General features: G+C 37.6%; 1 protein-coding gene across 1 annotated transcript in view; it reads left to right on the forward strand.

Moving 5' to 3' along the window:
• The window catches only part of HUNK (hormonally up-regulated Neu-associated kinase), a 671,891-nt gene that overhangs the window by 406,538 nt on the left and 250,958 nt on the right, over positions 1-14,395 (forward strand). Inside the window, exon 4 of the mRNA XM_044071414.1 lies at positions 8,526-8,661. Coding sequence (XP_043927349.1) covers positions 8,526-8,661 — 136 coding nt within the window. The remainder of the gene's footprint in view (positions 1-8,525; positions 8,662-14,395) is intronic.

The raw sequence follows: 14,395 nt of genomic DNA on the forward strand, positions 1-14,395 counted from the left end.
TCAACAGTAGGTCCTGCTGGTCAGAAATAATATATGCATGTATATTACGTTGTATTGTTGTAACTGATCAAATGTATACGCTTATCAGAGAACCCTGGAAGGATGGAAAGTTTGAAATTGTATTATAGCTTTCAGATGCTACCACAGATCTTAGCAAAGCTCTGTGTGTGTATTGTACCAGACTCAGGTGACCAGAGGTTATGTCATCCTCTAACCAGCATCTGGTTTCTTTGGAACCCTTACAGCAGCACTTTAGAATCTGATAGGAAAGACTTCTGACAGGATATATATCTCACACATCCACACAGACAACAAGACATCATCTGCTTTTGCTGTGGTAAGACACTCAACACACCTCAACTTGCCTTGTGTTAATAAGTTGTTAGGAAACGGTAATTCTTTAGTTAGTCAGGGGCTTCTTCTTCTTCTTCTTTCGGCTTTTTCCCAGTTAGGGGTTGCCACAGCGAAACTCCGGTCTGCTAATGATTGGCAGTTGATTTTTACGGTGCCGAGGTGCCAGCTCAATGCCCAACCTTCAACGAAGGCACGCCCATTCACGCATGTCTTTCGAATGCCAGCCACTCAGCCGCGGGGAGGAAATGCAGACTCCACACAGAAGGTGCTCTAGCCGAGAATCGAATGGGAGAACCTCTTGCTGTGAGGCGACAATGCTACCGCTGCACCACCACGGCTGTTTTTTTTCTGCATCTGTGAGAAACTATCCAACTATATTATTTTTATCTTTGTAGCTGTTGTTTATTTTATTCAATATTCTCCTGTTTTCTGTTTTATTATTTATCATTAAATATTTTAATACCTTTCATTGTGGCTGGTACTTTAGAGAATACTTTTAATATCTTGAGAGTACTTGTGCTTGCTTTAGTGAGACTATGACCGCCCCTGAAAGCCTTGCTGCTTTGGTCAGACCGTACCCATTTGTATTAGTATTAATTTTACACGGTATAATTGGGTACCCTTTGTAAGAGCCTTAGGGTAGTTGACTGGTGGCAGCATGATTATTCCAGAATCTAGACAGAAAGGGGCACAGCTAGTAAATCTGTACCAGCTTTTCCCAGGTGTGTATGTGTGTGTGTGAAACTCCGATATCCAAGTGTGTGTGTCAGCTACTGAGAGCAGGGACACAGAGCTCCAAAGTAGCCAGTGTGGAGTTTTATGTAGTCTGAAGAGAGAGTCCAGCCCCAGGTCTGAAGTCTGTTTCCTGTGTGCTCTTAAGGGAAATTGTGCTTGGTGCAGGGACCTGCATCTCAAAATACGGTCTGAATCCATCTTTGCTCTTAGTGGCCATCACTCACTGGAGTCAGTGGTGAGAACTGAGTTTCCTAGATTGCTGTCCCAGAGTAGGGACCCGCATCTTGTCCTACTGTTTCAGTGCTCCTTGGGATAAGTCAATCACATTAAAGCTATATGTCAGAACAAAGTGATTTATAGCTTGGACTTTATTCCTAGATGTCAACGCAACTTTCAGTAACAAATTTAGACTGCTGAAATATTTCTTACTAAGCATTGTTCTCATTTGCTCATGTTTTATTGTTAACCCTCAGTCTATTCCCAGATACTTTTACATTCCCTCCTGCCCAATTTTCTTGATGTGGCATATGTGTCCAGGGTAGATTTTTTTTGGTGCTGGAGCTTTAATTTTATAAATGTTGCTGTTGCACATTTATCCATACTAAATGTCATTCTTTTATTGTAAGATAAAATTTCAACCATTTGTAGCTGTGCTTTCAGATCCTCATCTGATGAACTATACAGTTTTAAATCACCCGCAAAACGTAGATGATATTTCTTTAAACAAAGTTGATATCCTGAAGTAAAGCTGTAACCATAGCCTAGTAAACAGCTTAACGGGTTGAGGACAAGATAAAGTAGCAGTTTTGAGAAAAAAAATCACCCTGGAATATGCCTTTTTGAATTGTTATCCTTGGGATAATAATTTGCTGTTTGTCATGTCCCAACTGCAAAGTGGTTTGCCACTGTTTCACAGTCACTGCAATGTAATTATTCAGTCTAGGGTGCATCTTATACATCTGCAAGCATTCCATTACCCATGAATGTTTGATGTTGTCAAATGCTTTTTATAATCTATCCCTGGCATACTTACATTTTTTCCCATTTATAGCTCTCTATTATAGCTTTATTTAACAATAAATGATACTTTTTTCCGTAGGACTATCTTTTATTACCCTTTTTTGTATTGCCATTATTGATAGTTTTTCTAGGTGGGTGTAAACTCTGTACATCAATTGAAATACACAATTTATTTATTATCAGAAAGTATGCCTCTCAATCTCTTAGCATAAAAAGTCTGGACAAAACCAAAAATAATGGTGGAACAAAGCCTGAAAAACAGGAGCAAATTTTAAATATTGCTCTTGTAAGCTTAGGAAGTTGCTACAATGAAAGATCTTGTTACCATACATTTTCTGAAGGATGTGAAGTCTGAAAATGAAGTGCCTGTCATTATATATTGAATTTGGACCTCACTAATTTGCCACAAAAAAAAAACAGAAAATCACAAATATGAGGAAAAATCTAGATGGTCTGCAAAGATTTGGACTGTTGGAGAGGTATGTCAGAAGGCAAGTTGTCTATAGATATTAGGATGGCTTGCAGGTTCACTCTTAAGGAGAGTATTGTTTTTCCTGTTGTTAATTAAGCTGATCTCTGTTCATCATGTGCAAATAAATGGCTTTTACTCAGGACTAAATCTTTATTTAAAGTTGCTAATCCCTTTATCCAGAAGTTACGTACTGCATCTGAACCCAGGGTTTTCTAGTTAGGAATTTCTGTTTGGTGAATCCAGTAATGCTGTTTGCTGCAACTTCCCCTTTCTCTGTGCAGCTATTTTGTAGAAAACTGAAGTGACTGAGGCAAAAGATGTATACATTGCAGTCATATATTTTACAGACTAGTAACATTGCAGTAAAATTAAGCTGTAAAGGGGAAACAAGTGTCTGCCATATATATATATATATATATCCAGTAATTAAGAAAGGGGAGTTTGCCAACAAGGTATTAAAACTATACAGCAGGAAACAAGCATGTGGTTATTTAATGACTTGCCAACATCAATTATAATTTTCAGTTTGATAGTACAAACTCTGCATTAAACATATAAGTTATTGAAATCTTTCCCACACTGAAATAGGACATTTTTAGTAGAAGTCTTGTAACTGACAAGGGGTTGAAGAAGGTTGCAATTGCAAGTCTGCATACAAACAAACCTATCTCGGAGAAGGGTGCAGGAAGGCAATCCAGTTACATATGTTTTTCTGGAGTATACCAACATTAAAACATTTAAACACTCTTATTATAAAGACAGAGGCATAATTTGTATAGACTAATCATGCAGATACAGATAATGTCATGATGTAGGTAAATGAATGTTTGATGGCAGTACGTGTACATACGAAACATTTACAGCTGTCAGAATTGTATATCTGGCAGAGTATGCTTATACTCTTCTGACTGCCTTTACCGCTTTATACTGGCTTTCCTATGTAGCACTAGGTAGAGAGTCTTACTGTCTGTGAGGGATCATGCATTACCAAATACCACTTACTATAGAAAGTTTTAATTACACTTTGAAAATCAAATGAGTTTTATAGTATTTACATTCATCTTTTGTATTTTGATGTAAAGTACTCCTTAAATGCTGTACACCACCAGTTCTCTCATTTCAGCAGGCAATCAAAGGCTGCTCAAATGCTTAACATCTACAGTTTTGCAATAGCTTAGATATTGTAATGCACAGCTGTCAAGTGAAATGATTTAAACATTTTATAAAACTATCTGAACAGAAACTAAACATTTAGTTTAAAGTGTACTCTGTTTAGTTCCTTGTTAGTGACTTCATTCTGATTACATATTGTCAAAGTGTGAGATAAAAAACATATCCTTTGTATGATTTTGACCAAAGGTATGTATATTTTTATTTATTTACAGTATTTATTTTCCTTTGTTGAACAGGTTAGTCCAACTAGGCTTGTAGCCTCATTTCAGAGGAGACCTAAGATGGTATGCACCCTACTTGAGGAAATTTGACCAGGGCACTGAGGAACTTCCCCTAGGTTTTTCTGATAAGTGCCATGAAATATTTGACATCCACCTGAGCTACTGCCAGCTCAGGCAGATGGAGTTTCACTTTATCTTCTCATTCAAAGGAAGTTATTGATAAGAGCGAATTCTCAGAAGAGCAAACATTCTTTTTCACTTATTTTTCAGCCTACCAACTTGTTTCTGTGCAAGACTGCATCTTATTGTGGTTCCTAAACCTGCTGTTCTGTGATCTCGGAGTAGGTGTATAGAATTTGTAGGGGGTGTAGGAGGTACAGACAGGCTTGCCTCCTGGAAAAAAATATTCTGTGTTTTTTTTTGTTTTGTTTTTTTGTTTGATCATTTTACATTCACCTTAAAATTATTGCTCTTTTTTGTTCACTCTTTGAAACATTCAGTATTTGATTATGCATTTGTGTGTGTGTGTGTATTCACCAGCACTTAGTGCTTAACTTTAAGAAAATGCATATAGCACAGACATAAAGAAATCAAATCTACAAGCTGTCAGTCTTTGATCATTTAGAATTAAACTGTAAGTTCACTTCTCCTGTTCATTTCTGCATTTGTAAACACACAACTTTAGGACAAAAACAGTGAATGCCCCATAACAGAGAGCCTCAGTCTAACTGGATTGTTTGAATTTTTCAGACTTTGTGTATCTGTGTGCATATGCGCATCTTATGATACCAATTTATGACAGGAGCTGGAATTTGAAACATTTTGCAAACTGCTGGTACCCCAATGCAAGAGCAAACCTTTTTTTTTTTTACTTGTCATTCCTTAATATTTTGCTTAGCTGTTTCTCTGAGGGTGGTTAAAAACTTTTATTTAGCCTTGCACCTCTCTGATATTCAAGCTCCCCTCCTACCTTTCATTTGGCCCATTCTTTCTTCAAGGACACTGACTTCTCTGTTTTTGTTTTCTTAGGGTCATGTTATCTGGAATAGTTCTGTCATTGGGGGGGGGGGGGATTTTTCATAGTCCTACATCTCTCTGCATTGTGTTGAAATACATATATGTCATGCTGGGCGGCCAGTGAGTAGTGGCCTGTGCACATGCTCCACTCTAGGACCCTTGAGCAGCAATAACTACTTTGCTCTCTTCCATCCCACCAGCTCTGGCATTTCTTCTGAGCTCTATCCTTCATGAGAGCTCAACATGCTCCCTCCCATCCAGGATAGGCAGACTTGTCTTCCTTCTCTGTATTGTCAGGCTCCTGAATCACTAATCAAATCTGTTCCACCTGAGCTAAAGTCAGGGCATTATCGCTCTACTCGATCAGCGTAGGTTGGGGTGGTTAAAAACCTAAGGTGATACTGACTGACAGGCATATGTTCATCCATTTTATGTTTAAAGATACAAAGCTGATGTAAATGCAGCCAGTAACTGTACTTAATCCTTTCACTCTGCTACTTGCAAATGCAATAAAATTGTCCATATTTAATGTGGTATTATTAAACTTCTTGCTTAAAAAGAAACAAAATAATGGCATTGTATTTATTTTTTTCTGTTTAACTCATTTATTTTGTGTTGTATTTTAACACTCATCTCTATTGTGCTCACACTCTACATTAATGTAGAGCTTTTTAGTGCTTACTAACCATTCTGTGTTCTTATTTTGTAAAGTCCATTCAGAATGCTGGTCAGTGACACTCTTAATATTCCAACCATATTTTGATAATATTATACTAGCTACATCATACAGTCACTAATATGACCTTGCAAGCTTTTTTCTCAAAGAGTTGCCATTAACACTTCCTTCTTAAATGTTAGATGGTTTTCAATGTCAGAAAAGACATTATGCTTTATTTGTATGACACTGCAGTGCAATTTAAGAGGGGTGTAAATGTCAGGAAAGTCCTAATAGGACAGCTGAACTTTATTTGGGGTTAATCAGAGTCTCTTTAATTGATGGCACATGTGTACCCAAGAAGACTGAATGATATAATTAAAGCAAAAGGTGCTTCAACAAAGTATTAGTTTAAGGGTGTGCACACTTATGCAACTAGTTTATTGTACGTTTTTTATTTTTTATATTTTTTCCCCTAACAGATTTGTTTGTTTGTTTTTCAATTGAACTGTACAGGTTATAGGTCACATTAAAGGTAAGAAAAGTGTTGAAATGATTTATTGTGGTCTCATTTTTTTATATCACAAAGTCCTGGCATTTTAACAGGGTTGTGTACACTTTTTATATCCACTGTATACATATTGCAAACAGCGTATCAGTGGTTTGAAGCTTGCTGTTTTTGTTCTCATTGGATATTGATTTTCTTTTGCCAAGTACAATTTCATGTGTCAGAAAGTTTAGATTTTTTTTCTGAGAGAACAACCTCCATTATTGAGCTCCGTGCCCCACAAGTGGTTCATTCTTTTACCACTTATGCATGGTAGTACCCCAGCATAAATGTGCCACCCTTTCCAGTGGCAAAACCTCCTATGTCATCAGAAAATGGCTGCTTGCCCAGGGAGAGGGCCAGAAGTAGGCAGTGCCCATCATTTAATAAGGACATTTTTTGTCTTTTTTTCTCATGTGTCATCCCACAGCCATCAAGCCCTTAAATCCTCCTTCTTTCCTCCTTTCCCTCAACATCCAAGAGTACTGGGAGAGAAAGGCAACAGCTGGAGATTGCAGCCATCATCCACTGGGAGTTGGAAGGTTTTTTTTCTTTGCTTCTAATTTCACTTCAGATCCACTAGTAGGGCAGGGTCTAGTGGGCCAATCATGTATTCATGTTTATATGCATACCACTAAAAAGCACACACACACACACACACACACACACACACACACACACACACACGCACAGACACGCACACACACACACACACACACACACACACACACACACACACACACACACACACACACACACACACACACACACTTTCTGAGTCCATCTACAGTGTTGTGCTTTGCTTTGGCAGGTCAAAGCATCCATCTTCAGCACATTCACTGCAGGCTGGCTATGCAGTAGAATGAATTGCCTCACTCTGTCAAAATGGCAAGCCAATATCTTTTGCATATTCCCATTAGTAAAATTGTAGCTCCATCCCTGTGCACCACATAACTGCAGATGATAACTGTTTTTGATACTACATTGATGACCACAAGAGAAATGAATGCAATAAAGTCAAACAGGTGTATGCCCACCCTCCCATGTACTTAGGGAGCTTGTTTGTGCTTGCTTCCCACTATTTAGTGTTGAATAATGGATGACAGTTCTGCCAACTTTTACCAGGACTCTTTATTACACCTTATATCCCACCCCCACCCCACCCCAAACAGAAACCAGACTTTCAACTGTTCCATCTGGTCACCATCTAGCTGAACCTGGTTACAAAGCATCATAAATGGGACCTATCAAAACTCAGAAATCAAAAGGATAAGAAGAAACATTTTTAAAAATTCTTAAATAACCAATTATTTTAAGAGCTGGGCTAGTTGTAGCTTCTTGGTTAATATGCTGGATAACAGAACTTTATGAATAATTGATTTTAACAGCAAAATAAAAAAAGCTTACTGATATCAACAAATCAAATTCAGATTAAAGTTGTAGTAATACTGATTTATTTCATGTAAGCCTAGTTATAATTTTCATTTGCCACAGAGTCACAAATGACAGCATATGTACTGTTTGCAGCTCCAGAACTGTAGACTGCAGACCTCTGGATTGTTAAAGCATAGTCTTAAAATATTTATTGCATAATAGCTTGATAAAAAATAATGATGTTTTATGTTCTTGCTGTATTTTCAACACTTTATGATCTGTAAATATATCTTGCTGTAAATTTTGTTTGTGGCACAGTGGTGCAGTGGCCAGTGGCATTACCTCACAGGGCTTGATTCATCAGTTTGGTTCTTAGCTAGGTGGCTTCTATGTGGGGTCTGACTGTTGTCCTGTGTCCACTAGGTTGTATATACTTTTCTATTCTTACTTACCTCTGCCATGTAACTGTTTCCTGGACCAGATCATAGCTAGAAATTATCTTTATTCAGTTCACTTTCCATTTATCAAATGAATCAGTCAGTGGTAAGTCATGTTGCGATCATCATGCCATGTTGATACTGACTCTTACAGCTAGCTTTGCATCGGTGAGGTGCTTGCAGCATAATTTATCTCTTAATAGGAGGTACCATAATGCCACGAGTAGTCTGCAAACAGTAAGGAATGCAGCATGATGCTCTTCTTGAAATGACATTACAACAGCAGCAGCCTGGTTAAAGGTGACAGTAACTTAACAGCTGCCTTGGCAGAGTTACCTTCTGTTAGGTTAGAAAATATTGAATGCAGTCAAATATATAGCAACTTCTAGGAATTAAGAATGTGCATGGCATCCAGAAACAGTTTTAGATCTACAGTAGGTAATGCATGACTGCTCACAAAGAAAAGTGAGTATTGTTTTGCATGCTTTTCATAATCATATTCTTTGGTTGAATTTTTCAGACTTTGGCCTTAGTAACTGTGCTGGTATCTTGGGCTACTCAGACCCCTTCAGCACACAGTGTGGAAGCCCAGCCTATGCTGCCCCTGAACTGCTGGCTCGGAACAAGTATGGCCCGAAAGTGGATGTCTGGTCAATGTAAGTGAAAATATGAATACAAACTTTTCTAAAATACATTTGTAGACTACATCAGACTACCTAAGTTGAATCTTTTGTCAATATCTGTCTTCAAGTGCCACCTTTTGACCACAACTGTTTTCAGTAGAATCATGGTAGAAAAGAAACAGGTTCCAAGTAACTGAGACAACAGGGAAATACAAAGTATATAGATGCTTTAGCTCTCTTAGCAGTATCAGTACTTTAATAAAATACAAGCTATACCTCTAAGAAAACTTGCAAGAACAATTACTTTATTTAATAACTTAACAAAAATGATAGTAATAGTAATATGTAAAAACTTATTTAATTATGTATATTCTATAGTCTGGCATCAACATTATTCCATTGTGTGTACTATTCATTTAGATGTTGTAAACAAAGTAAAAATTAGTTCAAATACATGATTATGTTTTGATACCGAGGCAATATTCATCTTCTAAAGTCAATTATTGTAGATACATTCCCACTAACTGAATTGTCACTTGTCCGGTTCGATTCTCAGCTAGAGCGTCTTCTCCGTGGAGACATGCGTGAATGGGCGTACCTTCGTTCAAGGTTGTGCGTCAGAGCTGGCAACTCGGCACGTAAAAATCAACTGCCAATCATTAGCGGACCGGAATTCTGCTGTGGCGACCCCTAACCGGGAAAAGCCGAAAGACAACAACAACAACAACAACTATTATGTAAACAGACTTTTTAAATCTGTGTGTTTAAGGTATACAGTAAAAGAGAAGTGTGCTTTCTACTAACATTTCTATTTTCAGACATCAGCTGACAACTTATTATAAATGTGCTTTAAGTGTAGATTCTGGACTGTAAATTTCTGTAAGGACTGACACTGTTCTGTGCCAATGTTTAAGATGTAACTGCTGAAATTTATTGAGTATTGAGTGATGGCTTATTTTCTTCAGATTGACTTAGAAGGTGACATCTGTCATGATTTACAACATACATCACTTTCTTTTAAGTGCTTTCTTTTTATAAAAAATGCAAAGTTTACTGATTATAAATAATAGGTCTGCTTGTTTCTTTGGTAAACTAATGTAAAAGAAACTAATCTACCTTTAGTGTTAGTAGCTTAGGGTATGAATACATTTAAGGTATGAGGTCGACTGGGAGGAAGCATTTCAATGCCTCACTTATATCCTTCATCAGAGCAAAGACGAGGGAGTAAACTCCATGCAGAATGTAACATGGGGAGGACATTGGTTCAATTCATATAACAAACTCCATTTTGAAGGGAAGTATTGGTTGATGTCCTGCAGACATATGCATGTGTGATGCTTTAACAGTGCCTGTTTCCATGAAACAGAAAACAAGAAAAGAGCCTCCCTGGCTGGCTGCCAGATTGTTACCAAAGGTTGTTACCACACATACCTCTCAACCTGGAAACATCAAAAATCTGGACAAGGCCCATGAAAAATAGGTACAAATCTGTACACTGATTAACATAAAATTTGCATGCATACTTATGTAACCCCACCCACTCCAATGGAATTGTGGGATACCAACTTTCAAATACAAACTGAATAACAGACAATCAAAATATGGCACCAGTGTCCTCATGTGGCCATTCAAATGTCCCATTACCTGGCTATTTCACCCCATTTACCATAAACACTAATGTGTGCTAAGTACTGCTTTACTTCTACAATGATTATTTGGATTTTATTTTTGCATTTTACAACACAATGCACAGACACTAACAGACATCTATTAAACAAAGCAATGCTGTCTCACAATGAAAATAAACTACTTGGCACTGCAAATTCCCATCAAGAGGAAGTTTTTTTACACACACAACAACATGAATGCTGATTTTTGCTTCATACAGGAAGACACATATGTTTCTTTCGTAGACTAATACTTTTGAGAAAAATGAATCCCTTATTTCTTTGTAACAGGTAATTCTACAAACAATACAGGTGTCATAATTGAAATGAAAAAGGTATTTTCTTTTCCAAGTTATGAAGACTAAAGATTTTGTTGACACATTTTATCACAGAATACACAAGCCTGATATTATCTCACCTTATTCTTTGTATCTATTTATATGCACTTTGTCTGGATAGTAATAGTTTGTTTAGACTTCTTCTAATAAATTGCCCATGCTTAATATCCATAACATAATATTATGCAACTCCTTTTTCCCCTACTGACAACCACAGAGCTTCATCAATGTACTGCAAACACGATACTTTACAGCTTTTCAATTTTACTAATGTTTTTGACTTCTTCATATTTTACTGCTTATTAAAAAATAGGCTTGAAGAATCTGCAAACCCCACTAGCTACTAGATTTTATTGATGTATTAGAACTGCTGTTGTTTTCATTGTTCATCAATGACCTCTCTTGGGACCTCCCACAACTTAACTGCATTATGTATGCTGACAATAGTATCATTACAAAATCAGGCAATACATCAAATTCAATGAATAAGGAACTACAAAATGGTTTCACCTGACCCTGCAACTGGATAACAACCAATAACTAATCATAAATACTATAAAAAACTAACATGATAGTAGCCCACCTTTTTCAGCATGTGAATAATCTATCTATATTTGATTACTGGAGTAGAGCACTGATCAATATTGACCATTTTCAGGTTCAACCTGCTGAAAACTGGATCGAGATGCTAAAGACATCTCTAAAATAGACCCGAGTGGTACTTATACTGCCCATTACTACATTTCAGAACTCTCTAAGCCTAATGGTAGCTCTAAGTTTATACTTCCATAATCATAGGAAAATAAAACACTGTCTCAGCTTAAGCTAACTTACAAAATATCCAATTTATTTACTTCAGAAAACAGAAGGGCTACTGCTGTCAGTATGCTCCTACCTAGACTGGGATATGCTTTCCCAATTACTTCATTACTCTCTGCATAGAACACTGCATTAATTCGGACTGCTACAAACAGAATTCTCAGATTTATAGAATTTATTAAACAAACAGAGCATTACTCTCTTACTCTATCTAAATGCAACCAGTTAGCAGTTAATGCAAGAGGCATGCATCTATTCAATATGTCAATCTTCACAATACTTAGTGATTTTGGTATTGCTCTTCCCTAAAAGGCTCTCGGAAAGAGAACATATGTACACATTATAAGATACAAATGATTCTTTTAAACTTAATACTGAAAACCTTCAAAAAGATAACATCAGCTTGCTCAAAAGTGGAATACAAGATGTTTCCCTACCCGCTAGAAAGTGCACCCAGAAAATATTTCCAAGCCACTGACATAATTGTTTTAGCTACAGTAAAGTGTTTTCGCTACAAAACTGCCATATTGCATTTACGAATAAACTACTAATGGGCATGACAGGCAGTAAGTAGGTAATATAATCAAACGTAGTGTATACAAGAAAGCAATTATCTCAAAATAAAGTGCTGTGCTTTTTACATTTATGAAAGAGTACCACCTTACGTCTCAGTTGTTATGGTCTGTGCAGAGTACTCAAATTTTATTTTGTTCAGTTTGGTGCAGTTTTGTCTAGACTCATTGATAAAATTAAAATGTTCAGGCTTGTTATATTTACACCATTACTGGGAACCACTAAACTAAGGTATATAAAGATTCATATGTACTCATGAAAAACAAAACTAAACCTTGCTGCCGGTAAACTAGAAAACATTAATGCATCTGAAGAATTTCAAATCCTGCTTTCTAATTTGGCGTGAAACGCAATGAATGACTAAGCGGGAGTAAGCGCAATAATACCTTCAACTGCACCTTCATTCTGCGAACTCTCTTTACGGAGATGTCTAATTAGAACGGTGTGTACCTTACGAATTAGCACTAAAGCGAGCATCGGAAACTACCATACTTCACATACCGTAATTAAAGATAATGTCCTGACAGTCCAGGTACGCTTTGGTATACTTCCAGATAGTTGGTTGTTTCCCCGTTCATGGGTAGTTCAGTCTCTCACAACTATGTAGAGTAGAGATAACATAACACCCGCCGTTTCAGCCAGACAGAAATGATGATATGAGCTCCTTGAGCTCAATTCCGACTGGCTGGTAGCCTGGCGGAGCTGACGTCATTGCGCACATGATGACGTCAGCTCCGACAGCGCGAAAATTTTAAAAATGCAAAGAAAAATCGGAAATGAAGGGGTGCCACTCGGGAATCGTGGCACCCCTTCATTTCGACCCCAAAACTCGGTAAAAACCGAGTAATTCGGAATGGTTGGGAGGTCTGTTACCCCAGAGCTTGAACGTGGTTATATCTGATCTCTGCCATGCTTGCCAGACTCTGCTTAATAGTATGAAGGCTACTAAAAGATGTAATTAAAGACTCTACAGGGCGCTTGGTGTTCCCTGAGTAGCTGGCAAAACAGAAGAGTGTAGCAAAATCAAGGCAGTATGTAATAGTGGATGGATATGGCATCTGTGGAAGCCTAGAACTTGAATGCAAGATTAGATTAAAAAATGCTTTTTCTTTTGCTATTTTCAGTGCATTAAACACTGCATGTAGATGATGTTATTTTACCAGAATTTCACTTTATTGTATTGGGGTTAGCAAGATGGTTTAGGTGTTTACCTCACAAACCTAAGTTACAGCATTTGATTCTTACCTTTGGTCACTGTCTGGTTATTGGCTGGGCATGTAATAGTCTGCAGGCTGATTGTGTTGCATTTACCTATGAATTTTATGTATACAATGATGTAGTATCTTTGTTTACAAGTTGATGCTTTCCAGCTGAAGAAATTGGCAATGAATACACATGTTTTAACTTCTGCACTGAACTGAAAAGGCTAGTTCATAGATATGTTTATAATACTTTCTTTGGAACCGAGGTTCCATATTTACTTAATTCACTAAGTTACGTGACCTCAGGAGAAAATGTTGTACTTCTTGTGGTGGGGGTGGGGATTGCTTATCATCCAGAAGGGAATGGCTGAAAATTATTTGGCCAGATTATATGCCTGGTCCACTAAAGGGTGATTTGTTGTTGACTGGCCAGGACCAGCTGACCAAAGGGAATTCCTGAACTCAATATTTTGTAACTTACTCAAAGGTTTGGCAACCTCTCCAACATTGGGGACACAGAGGTAAGGCCCACAGACAGGTCTTCTATTTCTGTGTTGCAGCACAACCTTAACACACTTAGTGAACCAGATTCTGTTCCTGTTTGTGTGTATTAGGCTCTACTGCCTGTCTTCTCATTTACATCACTGTCTTTTTATAACTTTTCTACAAACCCTAATTGAACTTAACCTTTCCTTTCTCATTTCCACACCTTTCCTTAATGGCCTGAATAGCTCTAGGGGTGATGGAATTAAGGATCATCACATGTGGTCACTTGATGTATGGTATATGATACACCCCCATATCTGGCTTGGGACTAATAACAGATTGCACACTGGCTGCACATCAGAGGCACTTTGATGTGCAGGCAAGTTAGAACAATACTATGACACACATTGTACAAGGGCCTGTAGGCTGTTGTAGTCAAGGTTGCATCATAGCCAGGAGTAAACCTCCTATCTTTGGGAAGGGGGAGCAGCTTTATTTGCTTGACATCTATGTACTCCACAGAGCACACTGATCCTAGCTGCTCCAATGGAAGTAGCACAGAATCTATGCCTGGTTAACACTAACAGTTAACTTGTGAGGTTTTTGTACTAGTCAATGTTACAGTTCAGATAATGGTTTCTCTCATTTTTAATTTCTCCAAATCTTTTGGGTTTCTAATACC

The sequence above is a fragment of the Protopterus annectens genome, chromosome 5.part0, assembly GCF_019279795.1.
Source record: "Protopterus annectens isolate FY-2018-M chromosome 5.part0, PAN1.0, whole genome shotgun sequence".
In the NCBI taxonomy this organism is placed as follows: Eukaryota; Metazoa; Chordata; order Ceratodontiformes; family Protopteridae; genus Protopterus; species Protopterus annectens.